Source organism: Vanessa tameamea, chromosome 31, assembly GCF_037043105.1.
Source record: "Vanessa tameamea isolate UH-Manoa-2023 chromosome 31, ilVanTame1 primary haplotype, whole genome shotgun sequence".
In the NCBI taxonomy this organism is placed as follows: domain Eukaryota; kingdom Metazoa; phylum Arthropoda; class Insecta; order Lepidoptera; family Nymphalidae; genus Vanessa; species Vanessa tameamea.
In genome coordinates, this window is record NC_087339.1 from 4,792,095 (window position 1) to 4,818,092 (window position 25,998).

General features: G+C 44.6%; 1 protein-coding gene across 1 annotated transcript; it reads right to left on the reverse strand.

The window, feature by feature from the left end:
- Positions 1–236: 236 nt before the first annotated feature.
- LOC113404536 (BTB/POZ domain-containing protein 7) lies at positions 237–25,778 on the reverse strand. Its single transcript, XM_064220150.1, has 32 exons — positions 25,475–25,778; positions 18,765–18,878; positions 16,984–17,045; positions 15,983–16,080; positions 14,987–15,167; positions 14,082–14,192; positions 13,880–14,010; positions 13,044–13,106; positions 12,692–12,820; positions 12,432–12,564; positions 10,898–11,030; positions 10,726–10,797; positions 10,247–10,320; positions 10,029–10,154; positions 9,532–9,728; positions 9,302–9,453; positions 8,654–8,776; positions 8,101–8,224; positions 7,868–8,019; positions 7,684–7,769; positions 7,342–7,416; positions 6,848–6,906; positions 6,357–6,420; positions 6,073–6,266; positions 5,614–5,673; positions 5,481–5,527; positions 4,819–4,882; positions 4,047–4,112; positions 3,558–3,626; positions 3,185–3,392; positions 2,746–2,822; positions 237–1,746 (listed from the first exon to the last, which is right to left on the reverse strand). Exons 2-31 carry the CDS (start codon positions 18,831–18,833, stop codon positions 2,762–2,764), a joined length of 3,183 nt encoding a protein of 1,060 aa, XP_064076220.1. The 5' UTR covers positions 18,834–18,878; positions 25,475–25,778; the 3' UTR covers positions 237–1,746; positions 2,746–2,761.
- Between the last annotated feature and the right edge of the window lie 220 nt (positions 25,779–25,998).

Below are 25,998 nucleotides of genomic sequence, written 5' to 3' on the forward strand. Positions count from 1 at the left end.
CCAACCGGGTCTCCCATCACAACTTTTTCTTTACAAATCTCTGAAGTCGGTTAAAAATATCCAAATAGAAAAATCGCGGATACATTTCTTCATCAAAATCTTAAGTGAGTCGACGTTATATGACGATATCTCGACAGCAGTTTCGATTTTGGCCCGAATCGGTTTCGGCTCCAAATTTAAGACACGGTTTCGAGACAGAAATAAGACTATCTCAAAGTCCTTGGACTCACACAATGTTGGGGTAACCGATTACCGTAGTTTCTTGACGGTTATTTACAGTAGAATCTACTTACAGGACCGTGGACCGTGTTACAGTTGAATCTCATAAGAATCCACTTGAATGAATACTATTTAGGCTTCTATAGAATCAAAATATCCTCAAATTAGTCCTCAAATGTTAAATTCGTATCATACATTGGGTCGAATCTAATCGTCCCGGACGATCAAAAGCACACAAACATCATCAAAACGGGTCCAGCCGTTTTGCCAGTCACTGGCACACACACGCACCGACGAATCCATATCTAAACTACTATCATAAATGCAAAAGTCTGTCTGTTACCTCTTCACACTTAAACTGATGGACCGATATAGATGAAACTTCGTACGGAGATAGTTTAAGTCCCGAGTCGGACGTAAGAATATTTTGTATTTAACTCTCGAGGTTCAACTGGTTACAGAATATGTATAGACAATAAAATCATAAAACCTGACACTATTCAAGGGAATTTCGAATAATCTTGAAACTAACTTTTATACCCGATGAGTGAAACAGTGGAGACCCAACGCGTACGCACGTAAAGTTCTGAATGATTATAACTTGAGATGTTAACTCCGGCATGTGAAAACAGCCGGGCGGTGAGGCACCTTAGAAGGTCTAAAAATATTTATCGAAGAAGGGACACTCGAGCGAGGGCCTGTCTATATATCAAAAATGAATCCCTATACCTCAAGAGATACCAAGATAGTTACCAAGTTATGGTATTATATATTATGGTAACTTGGTAACGTGTTTACCGATTTCATATAGCTTTTAATATTTTCTAGAAAGTTCTTACTCAAAGCAAAAGTTCTTGGAGCAATTGTCACGGGTTTTCTAGTATTATGTTTAGAGATGTAACCATGGATGGTTTAAATTACACGCGGCAAGTGGCGCTTTGGTAGCGTTCCTTAGTTCGGCTCTTAGTCTATAGCAGTTCATTTTGGTGTTAGATTCATCATCAGTCCATTGGTTGAACAAGGTTCAGACTATATAACTCTATAACTCACGGGGCTTTAACATTGAAACCGCTCGGCTTAACTACCGACTAAAAGTGGAATTCTTCGAACAGAAACCAAAATATTTTATAAGTATTAGAAGTTCATGTGACTCAAACTGTAAATGAATTAATTTAAAAACACCCTATACAACACAAGTTCAATAAAAGCTTGCAACGAACAGTTACCCCAACATATGTTCACTGAATACACTTTCCACTATACACTCAAAGTTCAAAGTTAGCTAAAACTCGTCCGTTAGCTTGTAGGCACTGGTCCGCCGAGGCAGGCGGCCTGCCCGCCGGGCTGCGGGATCGCTCGTTAACCTGCGACGATATCGAGTATTCGTTGTTGTCGGTGTTGTCGGTGTCGGTGTCGGTGCGGCCGCTCACGCACCAACACGCGACGGTGAGATCATTGACGTAACGCTACGAGGGACGCGGGACAGCTCGTTACACCGATCGGTCAGTCTGTCCTGTTAGACTCCATCTGTTGAAAGTCAATTATAAATCATTATTTATGGTCTCCTCGTTAACTGGAGACACTTATTTACTTGGTGGTGGGACTCTGCCCGTCTAGATAGGTACCACCGGCTCATCACATACTCTACCGCCAAACAGTATTACTCTGTACTGTTTAGTTCCGGTTAGAAGGGTGAGTGAGCCAGTGTAACTACAGGCACGAGGGGCGTAAAATCTTAGTTCCCGAGGTTGGTGGCGCATTGGGTACGTATGGGAAATTTCTCACGCCGCCATTGTCTATGGGCGGTGGTGCCCACTTACAATCGGGAGGCACATCGGCCAGTCCGCACACCTGTCATATAAAAAAAACTTAATAACGGCCTTGTTCATAAACGTAGAGCTGTTAACATTGATAACTCTTACTGTGCGAAAGAGATAGCATTATTTAACTAATCCATAAACAACCTTTACAGTTAAAGCCCGTTGATCATTATTAACAGCAAGATGGTCCAGTGGTCAGTAGATATTATTATTATTTTTAAATAAATCAGTAGGCATTCACTTGAAAAGTGGTCACCACCGCCCAAGGACATGCGTCACCAACCTCGGGAGCTAAGACGTTACGTCCTCAGGTCTAACTAATCAACGGAGTTTAAACTAACGGGAATAGGAGATAAGGTGGTGTTGTTCTAACATAAATAAATAATCAGCCTGTAAATTTCCCACTGCTGGGCTAAGGCCTCCTCTCCCGTTGCTCCAATGCGGGTTGGTGGAATACACATGTGGCAGAATTTCGTTGAAATTAGACACATGCAGGTATCCTCACGATGTTTTCCTTCACCGCCGAGCACGAGATGAATTATAAACACAAATTAAGCACGTGAAAATTCAGTGGTGCTTGCCTGGGTTTGAACCCGAAATCATCGGTTAAGATGCACGCGTTCTAACCACTGGGCCATCTCGGCTCTTATGGCTGGGATGTTGTTCTAAGGTGATATTAATTAAAAAATATGTTTGCCGGTCTCACCGTGCGAGGTCGGTGGTCACGCGTACGCAGGGCTGTGTCCGCGGCTCCGCCCCGACCGCCCGTAGCTCTCCGACCGGCTGGAATTCACAACAGTCACCGTTACAGTTAGCTCGCTGATATACACAATAAGGAACGGCGCCCTCGTGATTTTATGGACGAGATTTATCCTAAATCCAGGCGTTTTTTTTCTAAAAAGTACTCTTTTAATGAATAATAAGACTTATTTATTAATTTAGTCTTAATAAACTTTTTAAATTTCGTAAATGGTAAATTGGTTACGTTTCCCGGTATGTTATTATTCAGGGTTATTGGTAATTCCACGTGTTCCCGTTAGGAGGTGATGGGGGCGATTATTTGCGATAATTTTAACCCCAAATTAAGTCTAAGAATTTAGAAAACAAAAGTTCTATCAACTAAGACGTTATAAAGCGATCATTACCTGTAGTCCCGCTGTGCGTACAGCGTGTACAAGGGATAGGGGCTCCGCCTCGGACTCGGACTGCGACTCGCGCTGCTCCGGGCCGCACTCAGCGTCCCGCCCGACCCGCCGACCGTCCCGGCCGTCCCGCCCGACCCGCCCGGACCGACCCCACTCGGTCCCGGGGCCGAGCACCCGCGCCTGCCGTCCGAGCTACTCGTTGCGGTCGCTGCAATTTAATGTACATAAATATTACAAAAGTGAAACAAGTGCGCGGCGGCAAATATCACGCAGGCCAATCACGGGGCCGCCTCTGCCTTTGAGAAGGTTCGGAGCGAATTCACCGCGGTTGCGGTAGTAACGTATGACAAGCATTACAAGCGACAACACTCACCGCGGGCGCTCGCGGGGGCCGACAGCGCGGAGGGGCTGGGGGAGGCGCGGCTCCGGCCGGCCGCGAAGTCTGCCGCACCACACACCACATGCGACATTACACTGGCTGACCGTCTCAGAGCGCACGTATACGTAACAAACGTTAGAGTCACGTTTTCCGTGACTCTAAGGTTTCCGATTCGCTAATAACTCGGCCATATTGTGCACTACTGAGAGTTTACGATTAACATATCTCTATTTATAATACAACACTGTTACACTTAACTACTTATATCCACTTTAATTTTACTTCCAAAGTTTCGAACAACATTTTCGCAAATCCACAGTGAATACCATGGATGAATCGAGCTCTCGACCAATCATATCGATTCAATTTGCTGTCAAATGTGAATTATTAATTTTTTGTCCTCTTATGGCAGGAACAGAGTACACAATAGTTACCAAACCTTGAGTTCATATATTCGTCGGAGTTAGAGTGAGTCTCACGCACCTGGCGGCGGGAGCAGGTCGGCCACCTGCGGCGGCCCGCGGCGCGCCACTTGCAGCGACGAGTACGCTGTAACGTGACGGTACCGATGAGTCTTTAGAGTTAAAGTATTGATAATTCATCTCGCGCTTGAGAACAACAGTAATTCGGAATTAATTTTGGAACCAATACAAAAAAAAGGATTATTATGACATCCGAGGGTATCCTTTATATAAACTTTTAGTTGGTTAAAATTGTATTGTGTTCAGCTGAGCTCAAATGTAGCTTCTTTACAATTTCATCACCTAACGATCCCCCCCTCCCATCATCATACGCGCCGTAACTAAAGTAATAACTTAGTCTCATCTCAGATGTAAAACGATATTTATAAGCTTTTCGTATATCATTTTAATGCTTAACTCGATACGCAGATAAGTTATATATATAGTTAAAAATATGTACACGAGAATAAATTTTCCCGCCATGACGAGTATCTGTCAACGTTCGTGTTACCAGATTAAAAAAATATAATATCATAATGTTTAGCAGACGAGTGACGGATACTCGTCTGTATGCTGGTAATAATAATGCCTACAATATTTATATACTTCATTCAAGTGGACTTCTACGAGCACTTTTGAATTGTCATTTAACAGACTATATTGAGTGAGGCCACCACCGGTTCGGAATGTAGATTCCACCGAGAAGAACCGGCAAGAAAGTTAAGTCCAATGTAAAGTATGACATTCGGATTGAACCGTAGACGTGTAAACATGGCATGACAAGCTGAGCTCACCTCGCATGACGGACAGCTCGATGGCCGCGCGCAGCTCGTCCGAGTCGCGCCGCGCGCAGCCGCCCTGACACGACACGTGCTCGCTTAGATCATTCTCATTCAATCCTAACGCACTCCAGCCCATTGGGCTCTGGGTGAGGCTGTAGGTCAAGAGACCTCATCAAGAGTTACTGAGTCTTTCGGCAGAAAGTCTCCGTAACCATGATGTGAGTCTGGATGTTGAGGGTGTACATCACCATACACACGGACACTACCGTATGGGTACGAGTACACTCGGTGGGAGGGCTTCGTGCGAGCCCGTCTGGGTAGGTACCACCCACTCATCAGATATCCTACCACCAAACAGCGGTACTCAGTATTGTTGTGTTCCGGTTTGAAGGGTGAGTGAGCCAGTGTAGCTACAGGCACAAGGGACGTAACATCTTAGTTCCCGAGGTTGGTGGCGCATTGGTGATGTAAGGAATGGTTAATATTTCTTACAGCGCCATTGTCTACGGGCGGTGGTGACCACTTAACAAAAAACCGGCATAACGCTAGCGTCACAGAGCATACGAACAGACAGCCCAGTATATAAGAGCTCAGTCACACAGCCAAACGGGAGATCGCTCTCGTCAGCGTGCATCCGTGACGTCACGCCGCGCTGGGGGCCCGAGGCGCCTCACCTGCGAGTGCTCGCGGTGCTGGCGGGCGGCTCGCTGCGCGCGGGACCCTGCGCACAGCGTGCAATACATGAGACACTTCTACTTGATAGCGAAATCCATTTGCTTTTGATCTGCGACATGTCGAGGCACTCACCCGGCCTGGGCGTGTGCGTGGCGCCGTCGCCGAGGTCCAGCTGCAGCACTCCCACCAGTTCTGTGGGGGGGGATGAGTTGCCATTGAGTATTTATCGTATAACTTAACTTTATATCGGTTTGTTAGTCTTTAACTGGAACGAGGATAACACTCATATGATTAAATTCACTATAAATACAAAAGTCTACTCGTTACCCCTTAACGCACAAACGGCTGAACCGATTTAGATGAGATTTATTACGGAGACAGTTCGAGCCCCGCGGGAGGACACAGGCTTTTTAAATTCTTTTTAGTTTGTATGATATTGATTAATTTTTGAATTTCGTGCGGTTCAGCTTAAAGGACTCAAGTTAGTAAAGATCACTGTCTTTATAACTGGACTGAGTCCGAGTGAAGTCGGGACGGAGTGCCAGTTTGGTACGACAGTAATTACTTTAAAACTGATATCGTCAGTCTCACCTGCCCCGTGCAGCGCCTGGTGCGCCGGGTGCGGGTGCGGGTGCGGGTGCGGGTGCGGGTGCGCGGGGTGCGGGTGCGGGTGCGGATGCGGATGCGGGTAGTCGCGCGCCGTGAGCAGGTGCGTGTTGGCGTTGGGCGCCATCGCCACGTCCGGCACGGCGGCCGACAGGCGCGCGCGGCTCCAGCTGCCGCTCCTGGAACGGCGGTCGCGACGATTAGACTCGACTGTCTGACATACAGACAGATAGAACTGCTTTCGCACTTATCGTATCAGTATGGGTTACCTGTGGTGGGTTTCCAGCGGCCGCGCCGGGAGTTCCCGTCGACAGGTTCCAGCGCGTTGGTTATCTACAAATACGGAAACGGATAATATTATTTTTCATTAGACTTCTAGGACAACATACGAGATAGACTTAACTCGAATCGAGTGCGCCGCGTCATCTCTCCTTTGCTACGATACGGAACTAGCTCAGCTTAACGAGCTACCCTTCCCGGTCTCACACGTGTACAATCGAGGCTCTATATACAAATTTTAGATTGAAGAAATAGAATTCAAACAATCCTGCTTTATCGCGCTAAGAAAGTTGAAACTGTCGGCTGTTCTCTGCTATAACATGCATGTATTATACACGTAAACGTTCCTCTCGAATCGCTCTGTTCATTGGTGAAAACCGCATCGAAATGCGTTGCGTAGTTTAAAAGATCCAAGCGAACAGAATGAGGGAAGCATCTTTAAATTCGCCCCCTTTTTCTTTTCGTATCAGAGTTAACGTACCAAGCGAAGCGTTCGTCGAGGCTCCTCCGGAAGCGCAGCGCAACGATCCCGAACCGGATCTGAGAAATTCAATTAAATCATTTATAACTACAACACATGAGACTGTGACGACGCCTGACTTCGATCTGAGCAGATTCTTACAGAAGATTAACCCATGTCGCACGTATATGTGAACACAAGGGCAGTTTTTGTCACCTTCAAATTCGTATGGGAAGGGGAATCCGACACGAGCGGACCAGGCGAGGGGCCGTTGGTTTTACGTGCTGTCCGAGGCACGAGTAAGTGTTAACACTGGCATTGCGTAGCTACTGCGAATTTCTAAATGTAAACATCAGTGTACACGACTCGGGGTTTGAACCAAGACTCTCGCTTTAAGCCACAGCTCCAGAATCAGGTCCGCTATCAGAGCACCTGAACTCTCTCCGGTTTGATATGATAGTTAGAGACACAATTAGAGTGCAAGATACCATAATAGAGGAAAATTTAAAAGTCACCTGCAGCAGTCGTCGACGATGTCGCTGCGCGAGGCGGACGTGTTGGCTCGCCCCTCCCACTCTCCGCCCCCCTCCCTGCGACACGTGCACGATGACGGGTGACGTTAATCGATTTATATCAGTTCTGAATGATCATTGATGTATCGTAGGAGAGCGAAAAATCACTCCCCGCAAGAAATATATAATTGGGAATATACTTTGAGGTGATAACTTCTCACGGGAGGGCGAACCGCTTCCTTACGTAACGTGTTCCCTCATATGTTCTCAGCGACAGCTCTTGAATACGTACATCAGATACGTTGTATATGTGTATATGTGAAAATGAAACATTGCTTAGCGGACCTGTCCTCGGGCGCGTCCGGCTCGCTCAGCAGCAGCTCCGCGCACGAGTCCGGCAGCGACATCTCTCGCACCGCGCGCAGCGCTATCTGTCGACGATTGCAAGCCGTATTAGGAGAGCGACGCGAGTGGGGCGGGGCGGCGGGGCGGCGGGGCGGCGGGGCGGCGGGCGGCGGGCGGCGCGTACCTGGCGGCGCACGAGCGCGGCGTCGGGCGCGTGCAGGCGCAGCGCGCGCTGCGCGGGCGCGGCGGCGCGCAGCTCGGCGGCGCGGCCGCGCAGCGCGCCCAGCGTGCGCGCCGACACGCACGCGCGCGCGCCGTCCGACACGCCCTGCGCGCCTGCAACGTCGTCACACCGCTCGTCACGAGAGCCGCGGGCGCACCACTCGGCCCGCAGCGAGCGAGCGCCGGCCAGCGTACCGTCGGCGTCGTGCTGGCGCCGCGCCGCCGCCACCATGTACAGCGTGTCGGGGATGCGCTGCGCCAGCCGCAGCCGCGCGCGCGCCAGCTCGGCCTCGGGCAGCGCCTGATCCTCCAGCAGCGCCTGCGGACCGACTACGTTGACCGGCTTCGTACGTGTGGCTTTATACGCATGTCATGCGGCGTCCCATAACGCTTCGGCGGAGTCTACGTGGGTCGTGGGCGACCCGTCTAGTAACTGTCTTCCGACTCGTTGGTGGTATTGTGTTAAGAGACGCAAAAAATATTAACCATTCGTTGGATCACCACCGACCTTGACAACTAAGACGTTCCGTCCCTTGCGCCTGTAGCTACACTGGCTCACTCACCCTCACACCGGAACGCAACATCACTAGCTACTGCCATTTGACAGCAGAACATCTGATGACTTGGTTAAACCCAACTACACTAGCTCGAAACTCTCAAGCAAACGTCGATCCCCTAACGCGTTATATTTTAAACTCTCTCCTTAAATGATCTCTACTTCCTGGGCGGCCAACGAGTGCGTCCGTACCTTGATCTCATCGAGGTAGGGCAGGAAGCAGCGCGGAGGGCGGAAGGCGCCGCGGCCGAGCCACGCGTCCGCCGAGCCGCGCTCCGACGGCGCCGGCGCCGACACGATGCCGCGCCGGACAGCCTGCGGGCCGCCGCACGATTACGGAGGTGGACTGGAGACACTCAACTGGACTAGCAGTCATTTCATCTCGTGTCATGTCACAGCGTGCCAAAGTGGAACTCGTTTACACCATACACCCCCCCTCCCACTTTGAACTGTTAGCGGTTTGCTGCGTGTTGAATGTACAATTGCACACGGGTCGAGATTCCTTTGGAAACGATCCAGAATTACATCAACCACTCGTAAAATAGGTTGTTGCTTTTTAATTTTTTCTCATTTAATAAATCTTTTCATGATAAAATTTTGATAATTATCAAATTATTTATTGTATAAATATCATTCGGACAGCATAGCACACAGTCGCAGGTTCGATTCTGATCCCCCGAGTTGCAGTCGTTCTTGCTACTGGCATTAGCTTAAGGTAAGCTTGGAGGTGTAAACAGAAGGATTAGCAATTATTCCGTAAAAAGCCGCCCCTCGATATTGTCACAATCGAAGTAACAATATCTCTGACCACCGTCGGCGTCGTCACAGAACGCGGCAGACCTGCTGCAGCACGTCGCAGTCGGGCGGCAGGTGCTCGAGGCGCAGCAGCGGCAGCAGGTCCTGCAGCGCCTCGCGCAGCGCCGCGTCGGGCGGGCCGCGCCGGCCGCGCGCGCCGCGCCGCGCGTGCGTCGTGTGCCACACCAGGTTGGGCTCTGCGGGCGGGCGGGCGCGTTAGCACTGTCGCTCTCAGCCGAGACGGTCGCTCGTCAGGGGGCGTGGGGGGGGCGCACCGTTGGCCAGCTGACTCGTGCGCGGCGGCTGCGCGGCGCGCTCGGCCCAGCGCAGCAGCGCCCGCAGCGCCTGCGCCTCGCTGGCCTGCAGGAAGGGCGAGGCGAGCGCGGCGCACAGCGCGCCGTGCGGCAGGCGCGCCGCCGCGCTGGCCGCCATCACCGCCGGGAACTCGTCGCGCAGGTAGCGCATCGCCTGCCTGCAAAGCAGCCACATATCGAATCGTTGGCTCGTCTGCACTTGGGAATTTCAATTTGGTGCGTTCTTTCGTCACCCGTACCCGCAGCACGACGCGGAACGTCGGTATTACGTGACACCTCTGCCTCACACAGCGGTTTAAACACACGTTCGAATAATATTAATTTATCGTGTGACTTATGGCATTAAAAAATTAAGCTTCAAACTGAATAAAAGAGATAGAAAGGAAGAGGAAGAGAGGGAAAAGTCGTGGCTTGCGTGCGTGGTGTGTGCGTGCGTGGTGTGCGTGCGGCGTGCGTACCGGTGCAGCCAGGCGGAGGCGTGCGGCGCGGCGGCCCAGCGCAGCGCGTGCGGCAGCGTGTCGGCCGACAGCGCGCGCGCCGCCGCGTCCTCGCAGCCCTGCGCCACGATCGGCATCTCCAGGAACCTGCGGCAGACGTGCGCTCGGTGAGCTCTCGCGTCCTTCCCCGGAGCGGATCGGAGCTCTCGCACTTACGACATCGGCGTGGGTAATCTCACCTCGCGATCTCGTACAGCTGGAACGCGTCGTCCAACATCTGTATAGACGAGCCTCTCGGACCGTTTCCTCGGAGCTAAACACACAACCGGATTAGTATTAGTGAATCGATGAACACTTTCAGGCAATATCATTTCGAGCCGAGGTGGATCTCAACCGACGATCGCGGGTTCAAATCCAAGCTCACTTAATTTATTTGTAATCGCGTTCGACGGCGAAGAAAACATCGTGCGGATGAAAGTGTACGCTCCAAATCTTCTTAAAAGGGAGGGGGGGGGGCCTTCGCGTAGCAATGGAACATAGCAGGTTTTTAAGTTTACAATATTTCTTTTATTGCTTTTAATCTTTTTCCTTCTATCTGCGAACCGATTTTCTTTTATTTACGAGTTTAAATTATCAATAAAAAAATAATCAACATAACGTTCATACCCGGATTCCGCCCGCTAGCAGTGCATATCCCGGTATTTAAAAATGAACTCACTGTGCCGCCGTTGGCGCCGCTCCCCGTGGCCGACGGGGACGACGAGTTCCTTCCGATCAGCGTGAGGTCGACCTGAAACGTTTTGGTATCATCATTTAGAGAGATCACCTCGACACGTCGGCGTGACACAACACAATGGGAGACGAGTCGCGTGTAATGAGCGCTCGCGCACCTGGTCGGTGTAGGCGGCGTGCAGCAGCGCGCGCGCGAACCGGCGCGGCAGCACCTTCTCGTCCACGCACACCGCGCCGCCCGCGCCGCCCGCGCCGCCCGCGCCGCCCGCCCCGCGCCGCGCCATCACGCTCCTGCTCGCACACGGGCACACTTTAGGCGAGGGACTTCGTTCGAACGGTTTACTTTATACAAGTGCGTCGCGTACGCAATAATAAAAAATGGGGGTCCACGAAATTTTATCTGCTTTTGATAGAAAAGAGCAAAAATGTAAGCAGTTTTTATAAGGGCCTGCATACATTGTTTTAAGTACCTAACAAAGCAGATAATATTTTAATAAGGCAAGCGACTGTTAGTTGACTGTTAGTTACGTACAATTTCGCCCGACAATGCTTAAGGCTCGTTCAGACATGAACTTGATCACCACAATTGTATACGTAATTAATGTACATATATATTTCAACTTATAAATACTAGATGGCGTTATGTCAAATTGTAGATAATTCTAAATCGCGATGGCAAGATTCGCTAATTGTTTGCATATAGCATTTGGGAATTTTTGAATAAACATGGTTACCAATGGCACCTAATAGTTTTATTAGTAAAACGTTAGTATAGTGGAGCATCCTTAGGATTGACTGAGCTAGTTGTTCAACAATAAATACTTGATGCCACAGGTACCTACCCTTTTTTTTTCTTCATCAGTTTGAGAGAATCACTAAGGAATCCATAGATTTTAATTGCTGAAATACTCGTAGGCTTACTAAGGATAGATAGATTTAAACAAATTTAAATTTAGTTCATATTTTAGTGTTTCTCTCAAACTGCGGTTACGGACACATGCCGATAGGTGGTCCGCGAGAAAAATAAGTTTGGGAACTACTGCTTCAAATAGTCCGTTAAATGACGTTTCAAACGTGCCTGTAAAAGCCTACTTGAATAAAGCATATTTTGATAACAATAAAATTACCCACAAATCGAAAGCATTGACACAACTCATCAATCTGGTAGAGCAGGTTTTCCGGTAGTTATTCTCGTTGGAATCTACATTTCAAGCCAGTGGTGACATTTTCCTATGAAACAGTGAGACGGCACCACCCGTACATCGGCGCCCGTAAGAGGTTTTAGTTAGTTTTAGTAGAACTTTCATCTCCAGTGCGTCACTAACATTCGGAACTGAGTTATTGCGTCCCGTGTGCTGATAGCTACACTGGCTACAGCTTTAATATTAGAGCTGTCTTTATAAACGCAACGTCATAAGGGAAATAATTATGAATTGGGTCTCACATAATGTTCACTCTATAAATGCTTAATTATTGGGTCTTAAAGAATGTTCCTTAGCTGTATAGTTTTAAAAATTGACATCTCTCACTCGCTTCTGGAACGTTCTCGAATGTATTAACATACGGATTAAAAATCTTTTCTCATCTTTTTGGTGTTTGCATTTCCGACATTAATCTATCATTTAACATTTAATATTACGATCTTGTAAAATAACGATTCAAGGCAGCCTCTAAATAGCTTCTTGAGCTCACCTGAAGAACCTCGACCTAGCGGCCAGCAGCAGTCGATGGCACGGCAGCTCTAAGGCACTGCGGAACCCGTACGAGTTCCCTCCCCCGCCGCCGCCCTCCACCACCCACGACAGCCGCGCGTCGCAGAGCTCCCCTGCAAGATCAATGATTCAATAAAACAAAAACAGAGACGAGATTATCGTCAAAGACTTAAACTTGAGTTTTATCATATTTCTAAAACACGATCTCAGCAAATGTTCTACCGTTGACGCAACACGTACCCGAGTCGAGCAGGTAGCGCATGTCGCGCAGCAGCGCGTCGGGCGCGAACCCGAGCAGCTCGGCGAGGCGGCGCAGGCGCGGCGCGTCCACGCGCGCCCGCGCGCACGCGCACGCGCAGCCGCGCCGCACTGCGGGCACGGCGGGACGGGTTAGACACCGATACGACTTAAAAGAACTCACTGCTGAGTTGAACATTCGCACGCCGCTTGCCGTGATTCAGGCAAACGTTGCTATCGAATCTAAACTTTAAACTTGACTCCCGTCCACGTAAAGTCATCACAAAAAAAAAATGCTAAGGATTGTAAACTCGAGTCTTTGTAGTTTTTATTATATTACAATAAAAAAACATACGCGTCGAGTTTTCGACACTGATGATATCCAGCTCAGCCTCCGAGTTCAAGCCTCTCTCCCATTCTGAAAAATAGCCAACAGTCAGTCAGTAGATTCGGCGACGGTTTCGGATAGATTTTCTTTTATTTGGATATCAGAGTGTGGGAGCTGGAACAGGAGGGGATCCAATGGAAATGAGAAAAAAGATAAACCTTAGCGGTACGTATTCCGCGCGATTCGCTAATAACTCGGCTGTGTTATGCACAACTGAGAGTTTATGTTTAATGTGTTTGTATTTACTAGAGATGAAACGGATATCCGGTAACTATACGGTATCCGGTCAGCTTCAGAAAAAAATCTGTCAGTCAAAAAAAAAGATTAGCTGCCCACAAAGAATAATGGTCCCATTGACGATCGGCTACGTTTCGAGGGATATCCGGCCGAATATCCGGTATCCGGCCAAACTGCTATTCGTTTCATCTCTACTATTTACTAATAAATAATTATTTCAGCTGCGAAGGTTTAGTTAGAAGCGACGGGTGGGGTGATGGGGGCGCCACTAGTAGTACAATAACGTGTCAACAGTGGTGTGACGGTGAGGTTGGTGAGAGTGGTGAGGACGGTGATGGTGGTGAGTGATGGTGAGGACGGTGATGGTGGTGGGTGATGGTGAGGACGGTGATGGTGGTGAGTGATGGTGAGGACGGTGATGGTGGTGAGTGATGGTGAGGACGGTGATGGTGGTGAGTGATGGTGAGGACGGTGATGGTGGTGAGTGATGGTGGTGAGGTTGGTGAAGATGGTGAGGCTGATGGGAGTCCGTTTTAACGGCGAGCGTGCCGGGGATGGCGACTCACTGGCGCAGGCGTCGCAGCGCGCGGCGGCGGCGGCGGGCGCGGCGGGCCCGGCGTACAGCGCCAGCACGCTCGCCTCCACCTCGTCGCGGGACAGCGCGCCGCCCACGCCCTCCAGCGGCACGCGGCACGAGCTGCAACCACGCACGGCCGTTACTCTCGCGCTACGAGGCGAACCAGCGACGGCTGCTGCCGCGGGGCCTACTTGGGGTATCGCATCAGCAGCTCCCGGAAGTACGTGCATCGCGCTGCGAGTATGACCCGGTGAGCCGGCAGCGACCACCCCGCACCCACGATCTCCACGTCGCACCACCACCTGGAAATGGTACCGTTTCACTTAGGGGCCTTCCGTGGGCGTATTATACACATTCTCATCATCAATAAATCTCTCTAAGTTCCGTAGACGTGGTGTACGAGCCTTGATGTAATTTTCTGTCATTTAACCGAGTTTTTATTCCGAACGCATAATTCCCCAAGTGCCCTCGACGTCGGCACTGGAAAGGGACGAGTCATAATGTACTCAGGCATATGTTGGGAATCTTAAGGGATCAGAATACGGGCGTCCTTCTGTGAGGTCGAACCTCGGCTTGACGCGCCAAGGACGTTAGCAACCTGTAAATTTCCCACTGCTGGGCTAAAGGCCTCCTCTCCCTTTTGAGGAGAAGGTTTTGGAACATATTCCACCACGCTGCTCCAATGCGGGTTGGCGGAATACACATGTGGCAGAATTTCGTTGAAATTAGACACATGCAGGTTTCCTCACGATGTTTCCCTTCACCGCCGAGCACGAGATGAATTATAAACACAAATTAAGCACATGAAAATTCAGTGGTGCCTGCCTGGGTTTGAACCCGAAATCATCGGTTAAGATGCACGCGTTCTAACCACTGGGCCATCTCGGGTCTCTCGAAGGACGTCAATGACTAATGCACTTAAACGTGGAAGGACAACAATGGCGGACGTCGACCCCACCGGTGCGGACGTTGTGTGTTTGTGTGTGTAGGCTCTGTAAACTAAAGTTGGCAGAGGTAATTTTATCGTCGGTGACGTTGAAGACGCCTTTGGGGAGATAGATGTGCATGTTTTGTCTGTAGTAGTGTTCATAGTCACCGGTCGCGGTAGAGACGCGCGAGGTCCGCGTGCAGCGCCGGTGCGGGCTCGCGCGCCAGCTCCGCCTGCGTGGCGAGGTCTCGCAGCGCCGCGCCCGCCTCCAGCTCCTCGCACAGCAGGAACACCTCCGCCAGCCGCCAAGAACTCACCACGGAGCGGATGAAGCGGGCGTGCTCGCATCCTGAACGTTTGGTCAAAATGTTATTGAAGACATTCTATACAAATGTTCTACAGGATAGGTCTACCAAGTGGTCACCACCGCCCATATACTTAAACCGGAACAAAATAATACTAAGTATTGCTGTTTGGCGGTAGAATATCTGAATAGAATATAGTCTGGATAAGAATGGGTGTTTCACAAGCATAAACTTTAGGTCATTTTTTATTTTTCGTGTTTAGTTTCCTTTACACGCTCGAGGCATTTATGGTATTATATTATTTGATGGAGATACTTGATTACTTACGTAAAGTTGACAGGAAATAAGTCAATTACGAACAATACACTAAACATTATGAATCACACACTAAGGATGGCGTACTCAACCAGTGTCAAGTTTAGTGGCCAAATTATTAATATTTTTTGATTTAACAATTATTTCTTATTTCTTAAAATGGATGAAGCGAGACGAATATCAAAAGACAGTCTTAAAAATAGTGATCTCAATGTAAACGATACTAATCAACATCTCTAACTGGAAATCTAAGCTCCTCTCATCTAAATTAAAAAAAAAGTCCAATCTATTTGATGGAACGACTTCAACGGCTCGTAACTCTTAAACGATCGACAGCTGGCGGTCATTGGAGAAATTAATAATATAAGAAATTCAAATCGTTAACAACAGTGGGAATCAAATAAATTAAAAAACGTGGAGTTTTATTTGATAACACGAATAAACTCTTGGCGAGCGTTTAGCACAACACTCACAAGAAACCAAGCACCGATGCGCGACGCACACGTAACGAAGAGACGAAGCCTCGCCTGAAGTCGGGTCTTACCTCTATCCGGTCGCGAGTCTCTCGGTCTTCTGGCTGCAGCGGCGATCCGTCTCCGCAGCGTGCCCAGCCCCGCGCCGCCCGCCTTCTTCTTGCGCTCCCTGAGCACAATATGACCATGAAATGTGTTGAACCCGGATGGGGTTAACGACTGGATGCGGAATGCGAAGAACCCGGAGCTTAGGCGTACTTTAGTAGAGGCATAGGTCCAGCAGTGCACTGACCGGTGATGTTTTTTTTATGTCACCTGAAGGTAAGTTGTCACCACGGCCCATAGACACTGGCGTTGTAAAAATATATTAACCAGCCCTTACAGCACCACCGACCTTAGGAGCGACGAGGTTACGTCCCTTCTCCCTCACCCACCCTTCAACAAACCGGAGTGGAACTATATTGAGTACTGCTATTCGTCAGTAAAATATCTGACGAGTGGATGGTACCCAGGGGGGCATTCATTTATTACGTAAGACTATTTTCGCTTGTTTTTGGCCCCCTCCCCCCCTGTTGAATATTTATTAAGTAAGAATCTAAAGGAAAAACTGAATAGGGTACACGTCTGACTAACAAACTGATACAAGATCGTTGCGTTTTTTGCGTAGAATAGGTATTTGGTTAAAGGGCAAAAATGATAATAAGATTTATTGACTTCTAGGCAGGATATATAAAAATAGTAGTCCTTCACTGACATACTCTGAAACTACAACGGTGGCCAAGAGTAACTACTGAGTTTCTTGGCGGTTCATCTCGGCAGAATCTACTTTCCGGAATATAATTCAACGCTGTTACTGACGATTCAAAAGCGCTTTAACGAGCCCACGTGACTAATTAATATTTTGATATTTTCCATTTATCAGTAGAATTGGTGTCCAGGCTTGTTTGTTTAAGTTCTTTCTTCCGTTGCAATGGGCTATGGACACGCTAATCACTGATAAATAAGGTACGCGAGTCCGACACACGTGACCAGCGAGATCACCGTGCATGTTACTGGACATAAGTCTACTAACCTTATGACATCAGCCATCGTGGGTGGCGACGCGGGCGCTCCGCCGTCACACGGGTCGCCGTCCTGCAACAAATATATTCAGGTTCAACGAAGTACAACAAAAAAAAAAAAATACACGTGGACACTCGGTTGGAACGAAGTGGCTTTTGATAATTTTATATTATGTATTAAACTAGCGAGCCGCCCGGCTTCGCACGGGGGCAATGATGTTACTAAATATACTACAGAACGTCGATCACAGATTTTTTGTCGTTAGACAACACAAACAGCTAAGCCTCTGCATTTTAAATCTGTAATATCTTCGAAAATATTCATTTAAATTACACGTTGCAAAGGGCCATATTGATCTATATAAAACGCACATGTATTTAAGGTACTCAATTGGATAAGGATTTATGCTGTATTGCTTAAAATCGCTACGTAAATAAGCCATTATTTCTCATAAAAATTGTTATTGTCGGTTATCCCTAAGGCACATACCATACCGAACCTTTTCAAGGTGTACAATACTGTAGTACATTATTTTGATCTACGTCGTACAGACAGCGTTTGAAATATAAGCGAAAAAAAATATCTTTACGACATCACATTAGAAACCTCCAAAAAGTGTTTCTCTTCTGTATCTATTAAAAGAAACCGCATTAAAATCCGTTGCATAATTTCAAAGATCTAAGCATACATAGACAGACAGACAGACAGTGGGAAGCGACTTTGTTTTATACTGTGTAGTGATGACAGACACAATGAAATAAATTAATAATTTTTAAGATTAATTAATTAACAAGATACAAGATCATTATTAAAACTGTGTGAATTAAAACAATAACAAAAACTAAAGATTTTTTTTAATCTGTATTTATATTATAAATGCAAAAGTAACTCTGTCTGTCTGTCTGTCTGAATGTTACTCTTTCACTACCAAACTACTTGATGGTAGTTGAAAGTGTGATGATTTGTATTTATGTTATTCTGATTTAGAGATGGTAACACTGTTGCATCGTGATTGGCTGGTTAAAAAAGCGGCAAATCACGATGGACCTCGACTGACCTATTGGATGAGCGGACACGTTTTGATGTGACGGGAGGTAGTTGGTAAAAAGGGGGGTAGACTGGTATCAGACTCGGAGCTAAATGGGGCTAAACTTGAAAATCTTGGGGTTAATTTAACTGTGTTTGAATTTCTTAAGGAAGTTGAACTACAAGGAAGGTCATAGTCTCTTTTTTTATGTCTGCCAACACCTATACGGCAAAGGAAGCATCGGCTTCGTTCACAAAACTTTTTATTACGGATTCACAATACTTTTTTTTCTTTCGATTTTATATTATATTTGTTAACATATACGTGGACATCCCGTTGGAACGGAGCTGCCCCCGCTACGTGTTACGTGTTAAACAACAGACACACCGAGATAAATCAACGTTTGTGTGTAGAAAAATGAATGAGGTTTAAATGACATTTTATAAAACCGTATACGAAACAGAGCATACAGAGAGAATGAGAGGAAAAGTCATCTAGGGGGGCCTTTTTCCTTACGTGAAGATTTCTGCCAGTTCACGGGCAACTACTGAGTTTCTTGTCGGTTCTTCTCGGTAGAAACCAAATACCGAACTGGTAGTAGCTTCACCGTTTTAATTACTTGTAATTACTGTTTTAATTACTGTTAATTTAAAAAACACTTAATATATTTTTGAGCGAATTGCGTGGAATATTAAAAGTTGAATAATATTCAATTATTATTAAATCTCCTTTGTTATTAGAATATATCATAGGGTGATATTTACCTGGGGGTGCGAGAGAGCCGCGCCCATGTCGGGGCGGCGCGCGCGCAGGCAGCAGAGGAGCCGGCTCATCAGGAGCCCGACATCACCGCGCCGAGCGCCCGAGCCGCGCCCTCCCTGTACAAACATATCCGCTATAAATAACACATAGAAAACAATAAATTGTAAAATACTAAATCAGCTCGACTGTTAATAGATAACAATAGAATTTTGATAATAATAATACTTCACTACCAAACTAATCGTTATGAATTACCGTAGTGCAACCCCGAGTCCTGAACTAGTATCAGCCGTGCGTCAGAAGCCACTACCTTCGCAATACAAATAAAATTTTAAGACGTGTCATATTTTTTTTTGTTTCTATCGTATATTATGTTTTCCTACTAAGACGTTACGTCACTCGTGCCTGTAGTTAAACCGACTGACTCACCCTTCGAACCGGAACACAACAACACTGGATACCTGTCTAGACGGGCGCGCACAGGGCCCTACCACCAAGTTAAGTCCCACAATAAGTCCTTAAGGCTAATTATATTAATTTAAAACCAAACCGTTACCGCCAGTGGGTGTGTGCATGTGTATATAATATCTGTTCCATATACATATATATTTTAATCTGTCCGTCAATAGAGGTTTTCTATTCATAACATTTGATATCTGCATTCCGAACCGGTGGTAGCTTTACTTTAAATAGTTCGTTAAATGACGATTCAAAAGTGCTCGTAAAAGCCTACTTGAATAAAGCATATTTTGATTTGATTTGATACCGAATAAATTTTAATAAATTTAATTTGGGTAGGCCCCCGACCCCCGACAGAAGGTGGTCCGACGACCTCGTGAAGGTCGCGGGAAGCCGCGGCTGCAAAAGACCGGTCGTCATGGCGATCTTTGGGAGAGGCCTATGGCCAACAGTGGACGTGCTACGGCTAAGGTGATGAAGATGAAACTTGAACGCCAAAGGACATACGGTATAATTCTTAAATCATTCTCATGGAGTAGGTTTATGTGCAAGTTGTCTAACTTCGTTAGTCAGTTAAGTGCAAATGTGAACATACTAACTAGCAATTCAAAAAAGGAACTAAATTATGGGGCCAAATAGGTCCCCATGCGATGAAACAGTATGTCACGATAGAAAAGTAAACATTAAAATTGAGGAATTTTAAACAACACACGATCAGTATCCTCAAGTTTTCCAAAGATCTATAATTTAAACAGCCATTATCATTAAGAACTAATAATTCCTAAACGTTAAAGTTAATTTCGATAATAGGTTTCGTCACTAAACGAATTCACCGCGGGTTTAGATAGTCTGTTATAAAGAGAACAAAAATCAAAATATACTTCATTCAAGTAGGCTTTTACGAGCACTTTTGAATCGTCATTTAACAAACTATTTAAAGTAAAGCTACCACCGGTTCGGAATGCAGATTCTACCGAGAAGAACCGGCAAGAAACGCACTAGTTACTCTTTTTCAACATTTAAAAATACAAATGAATGTTAGTTAAATACAATTATATATGTATGTAATATATATTCTGCCTGGAAGTCAACGAGCATTAGCTCCACGCTTATCTGTATATATATTACTGCAAAAGCTCGAACTACGGTACTTAAATCTTAAGATTTTCCAGTAAAACCTAAGATTTACCGATTAGGAATGGTAAATGTCCAAAAAATTTTGAGATTCGAAATTTTACCATCATTCACTTGGTAAATCTTAGGATTTACATGTTAGGTTAGGTTGGAATGGTCCGTCAGGGCGTCACGGTAACATGCGCAAGCGATCCCGTGGCGCCCGCCGAAAGACGGAGAGGGTACCGCTGGTTTTTTAGTGGGTAAACCCGGCGTACCTGGGCGCACTCGGCGTCCAGGGCTCCGAGGAGTACCCCCCCCCCACTTTCCATCACGTGGGGGAAGCGCGTAAAGCGTTTTTCCAGCGAGAAAAAAAAAAGTTGGAATGGTAGAAACCCCGAGAACCCCCTCTAGGTGTTGGAGGCCCGCATGGGCGCACCAACCGTTTCGTTTCTAGATATTCTACCATTCTACCCTAAAGAGGTGAAATAAGGGTTGAAAGTAAGTATGGAAGTTAGTCATTTTTTAAGATAGAAATATGAAACTTTATTTTTGGAATACCGATTAAAAATGAGTAGAAACATATTTATGCGTTTCTGGATATTCTAGCACTAAGGGGTGAAATAGGGGTTACCATTTTGTATATAAATTAGTCCGCCATTTTTAATATTGGCGCGCCAATAAAGTAACTGAGTGATTTAAACCTCCAAAATTATGCAATGGCACCAGACTAAGGGTAACGGCACTCCATCGTAATGTCACAGAGGCTACAGTTATCACTGGCTGATGGGTGGGTGAGAAACAGTATATATTCCACGAATGCCTTTGATATCTTCAGAGTACCTTTTTAGTTCGAGAGAGTACAGTTCGCGCTTAAAGTCTCTAAGATAGCCGTAGTAGACCTAAGAGAAGACTGTTTTTCGCATGGAAAGTTCTAAATAGCCTGTTCGAGAGTGAGCCTTACGAGCAGTCTGGTGGATCTAGCCCACGAAAGTTGTACCACAAATGTGTTATAAAAAGAGGTCTTAAATTAACGTGATAATTTAAATTAGTCCGTTAATTATTCTGTTCTGACAACCTCCGTGGTCGAGTAGTGTGTACACCGGTTTTCATGGGTACGCCACTCCGAGGTCTCGGGTTCGATTCCCGGCCGAGTCGATGTAGAAAAAGTTCATTAGTTTTCTATGTTGTCTCGGGTCTGGGTGTTTGTGGTACCGTCGTTACTTCTGATTTTCCATAACACAAGTGCTTTAGCTACTTACGTTGGGATCAGAGTAATGTATGTGATGTTGTCCAATATTTATTTATTTATTTATTTATAACAAATTTCAACGCGAGCAAAGCTAGTCATCTATATAATCTTGTATCGAATAATATGCCTTCTTTATCAATGTATATTTTACAAATGATTTGAATTTATAAAACGGCAAAGTTAAAAATGTCAGCGGAACGCCATAGGACATGCCGTGGAAGCATAGGACAGTATCACATCAAACAAGTGCTGCTCGTCTAGGTATATTAAAAATAATATACATCTCTATCAAAGAATCGGCTACAATCGTCGTACAGACACGAGGAGGAAAGGTAAACTAATAACAGGTAGTTTCCGACTTCGCGAAGCTAATACGTCCTTCCTGGGGCGCGGCATTCGTTTCTATAATAACATTCCAGGGCTATTTTTATATTGGGCTATAAAAAAATTAAAACGTATATAAAAAATATATTGATAAATAAATCATACTACTTAACACAAGATTATATTTAATATAAAAATGCGTAAACTTCGTATTCGTATGTGTAGTGGTTCCGTAGCAGCAAGTAACAAGGTTTATGTTTATGAAATTCAATTTTTGAGTTTCAATTCTAAGTATGGGGAAACGCCAAATTTTTTTTTCTATTTTTGTGTGAAAATCTTTCAAACCAAGTTTCAACAGTATAGTTCGTATAGTTTCGGAAAAAAGTGGCTGTGACATACGGACGTACAAACAGACAGACATGACGAATCTATGAGGGTTCAGTTTTTTTGCCATTTGACTACGGAACCCTAAAAACAATGTACTTTACTGACATACTCTGTTAGAATTAAGATAGTGGAATTAAGTTCTTGCCGGTTCTTCTCGGTAGGAATCAGCTTCCGAACCGGTGGTAGATTTACATTTAATTATAAATTAAATTCAAAATTGCTTTTATGAGTTTACTTGAATAAAAAATATTTTGATTATATACCGAGTTATTTAAATATATAGCGATTATCGATCAATTTAAGCGATTCCGTGGCGCGCGCCGAAGAGTCGGAGAGGGTACCGCTGGATTTTAGTGGGTATTCCGGTGTACCGAGGCGCACTCGGCGCCCTGGGCACCGACGAAATTTCCACGTGGAGGAAATGCGTGACGCGCTTTCCTAGCGATATAAAAAACAAGGGACTCATGTGTTGTCACGGTAAAACGATAACATTAGGGTCAGAAAGGACTCTGTGTCGCGCGAGAAGTATGTGAGCGAGCGTCGTCTCGCATACAGATGAAGTTTTCACGTACTTTTAGTGAAAATCGGATAACGTAACAATTACCCGCTCGATGTATGTACTTGGCGACAATTACGTTAGCTCTTTCCAGAATTACCAGCTTCGTTTTACCATTCTCCGTCTGTACCGTTAATGCAGTTCCGAAGAACGTTCGCCTTCTCTTCTCTACACGCGTCCTCATCGATCATCACTGAAAAACTTCACTTCAGTTTCGTCCGCAAAACAGTAAAGTTCTCCAGTTATCTATAATCTGATCCAAGCGATCACAAATGAAGGTTAATCGCCCTGCATGATGTGCCCTTGTCATTTTTAGTCAACAATGAGCATCTTCAACAAGTGGATGAATGGTTTGATCATTTACTCGTGTGCCAGTAGATTGCTTCAGTCTATTTCATACGGTCCAGTCGGTTATTGTACGATCCCGACGTGCAGTCAATAAAGGCAAACGTGTTCCTGTTGTATTCCATATGTGTTCTTCCTTCCAGTCCTACCTCTTAGCAACACTACCGGTCTCTTGATAGGGTTTCCCTACGTTCCAGATAGATCCTCGCGACATACCATGCCGTTTTGCCACCAAGCTCTTAGATTCATCTTCCTGTATCAGTAAACACTCATTCTGCAGTTTCCATGTCTATATTACGTTGAGAACGATTCAAAACTGATGAGAACATAATGATCGGGAATAAAACCGAAACCGATCCAAAATTAAAACAAAGTAACGTCCAATAATAAAATTCAGAATGAATCTGGAAACAACTGAATTTGTGTCGTTGAATGACTTTTTTACCACATAACTTTTTTTGGATTACCTACTTATGAATAAGGTTAAAGTCATCACATAAAACATTGCTGAGGTGACATAAATTTGTCAATAATGGGTCGAAATTCGTTAATAATTATCTTGTAAATTCGTTTTTAGACTTAATTCGAAATTAACCTAACTCGAGTCCTATTTTGTTTTGAGTAGTTTAGCTGTTTTAAATGTAATCGAAATATTCAGGATGGTATATTATATGCAGTCCTTATCTGGGAGCATTGTCCTGTATTGTAACAGTTTAGATCTGAGCATTAAATAAATGACTGAGAAGAACTACGCATTAGCGTCAAAACAGCCGACTGGATTACAGGCAAATACTCCAGTATTGAATCTTAGATTTACGTTACAAGCAAGTTCCAGTATAGATCACTCTTGAGCTAACTTTGTAACACATCCTAATAAAAACATAGTTTGTTTAGGTTTACTTTAGGTTGACACAGTTCAACAAATTCCTAAAATTATATAATATATTTCAAAAATTGGCTTGAAAATCTAGTTTGTGTTTTTCACAAGAATCGATGCAGTATTGTTGCATCTAATTTGTTTTCTATTTAATGGATGTAGAGAGGAACTGATATAATAACATTGTAAATATTAAAATAACCGTACTTTATACATAGCATTTAGTTTCTTAATGAAAGATTAAAAGAAAAACAAAATCTGCTTTGTAATCAATGTTTAGAAGGTAATTTTAGCAGCACTTATTCCTCTCTTTGTTTCATGATATATATATGACCCAACATAGCAAACAAACATATAGATAAGCCGCTTGTTATAATGAAATATTTATTTATTTATTATATATTATCTAAGTTTTTAAATGTATATAACAGCAAGGCTATATTTTATGAGTAATTATTTATAACTAGCACTAAAAGGTGGTATCTTGACCGAATAATTGTTATTATATCATTTAACATAATAAAATCTCTTTAATATTATTTATTTAAAAATAAGACATACATTTAAGAAATATTCATTTTAAAATTAACTTAATATTTGTTTTGAAAAATTATTGGTACTGTTGTGTATAAATGGTGATTGGTAATTAATTTTATTGTTTATTTACATTTACATATTCTAAAGATTACTTCAATGTGTAAAGTAGGCCAAGTTCATATTTAAAAAAAAAATACAATAATACTTTACACACTGTGATGGCAGAAAAAAATTATACCCTTGCCTAAAATTTAAATAATATGTTATAATACAAAAAAATATTTAGCAAATCATAAATTAAATATCACACATTATTGCAAAAAAAAGTTGTAGTTATATTATTCTGCAACTATTTCTGAGGTAAAACATGTGAAATAAATGAAATATAAAATATATAAATAAAACGCGGTAAAAAATTGTTTTATATCACTTGTAAAGTCGAAACATACAGTGCAAGTTGTACTGACCTGACATCAAATGCTCTCGTAAATACATATTGTATAACTGAGAATCCAGGTGCCCTATTTAGGGGTTGAACTGTAGCTACATATAGCTTATTCCGAAAGTGAATCTAAGGGGGTGCGGCCAGGGTAAGAGTGACGTCACATACAGCGCGCGCATCCGAACAAGATTTGACCTAAATAAACTTGCGACATTATTTTGTTACAGTACATAACTCTAAAATGTCAACAGGGCTAGCCTCGAGCTGCGTATTGACTAATGCTGGCCTACAAACCGATTTATATGTGGAAACACGCAATGTTTCGAAAACTATACGACTAAAAAATATTAAACTTGGATATGTTAATATGGATAAGTATATACGTATTGATGAGTAAAGATGACATTATTTGATACTCACCAGTGCTAACTGGCATCACACCGTTATAATCCAATGAGTTTGATCACACACTACACAAACATTTTGTATTTAGTACACTGACACTCAGCCGCCATTAAGAACATTCACCAACTTGTTAAGCGATTTGTTAACCACAGGGCATTATCATTATATTGCATTTATATTTAATCACTTATACTTAGGTTTATATTATTTTAAACATAAATAAGTCACGAATAAAAGCTCGTCGGATCGAATAATTTAAATAAAAAAACAGGAACGGGAACAACCCGTTACGTCTTCCCGTTCGCGATTCTGACACTACTACCAACATTAGGAACAAATAAATAAATACGAACCATACCAACATACCACTATACACTCGGATAATCAATTTCAATTTAATTTGTTAATGTGATAATATATTGATACCGGTGATCATTTACAATAACCCTAGAGTGTGTTATTTTGAGTATATTTACGAAACAAACTCAGATAATTGTATGAGACATCTCTCTAAAAACTACTAAAAAATCTTGAACATG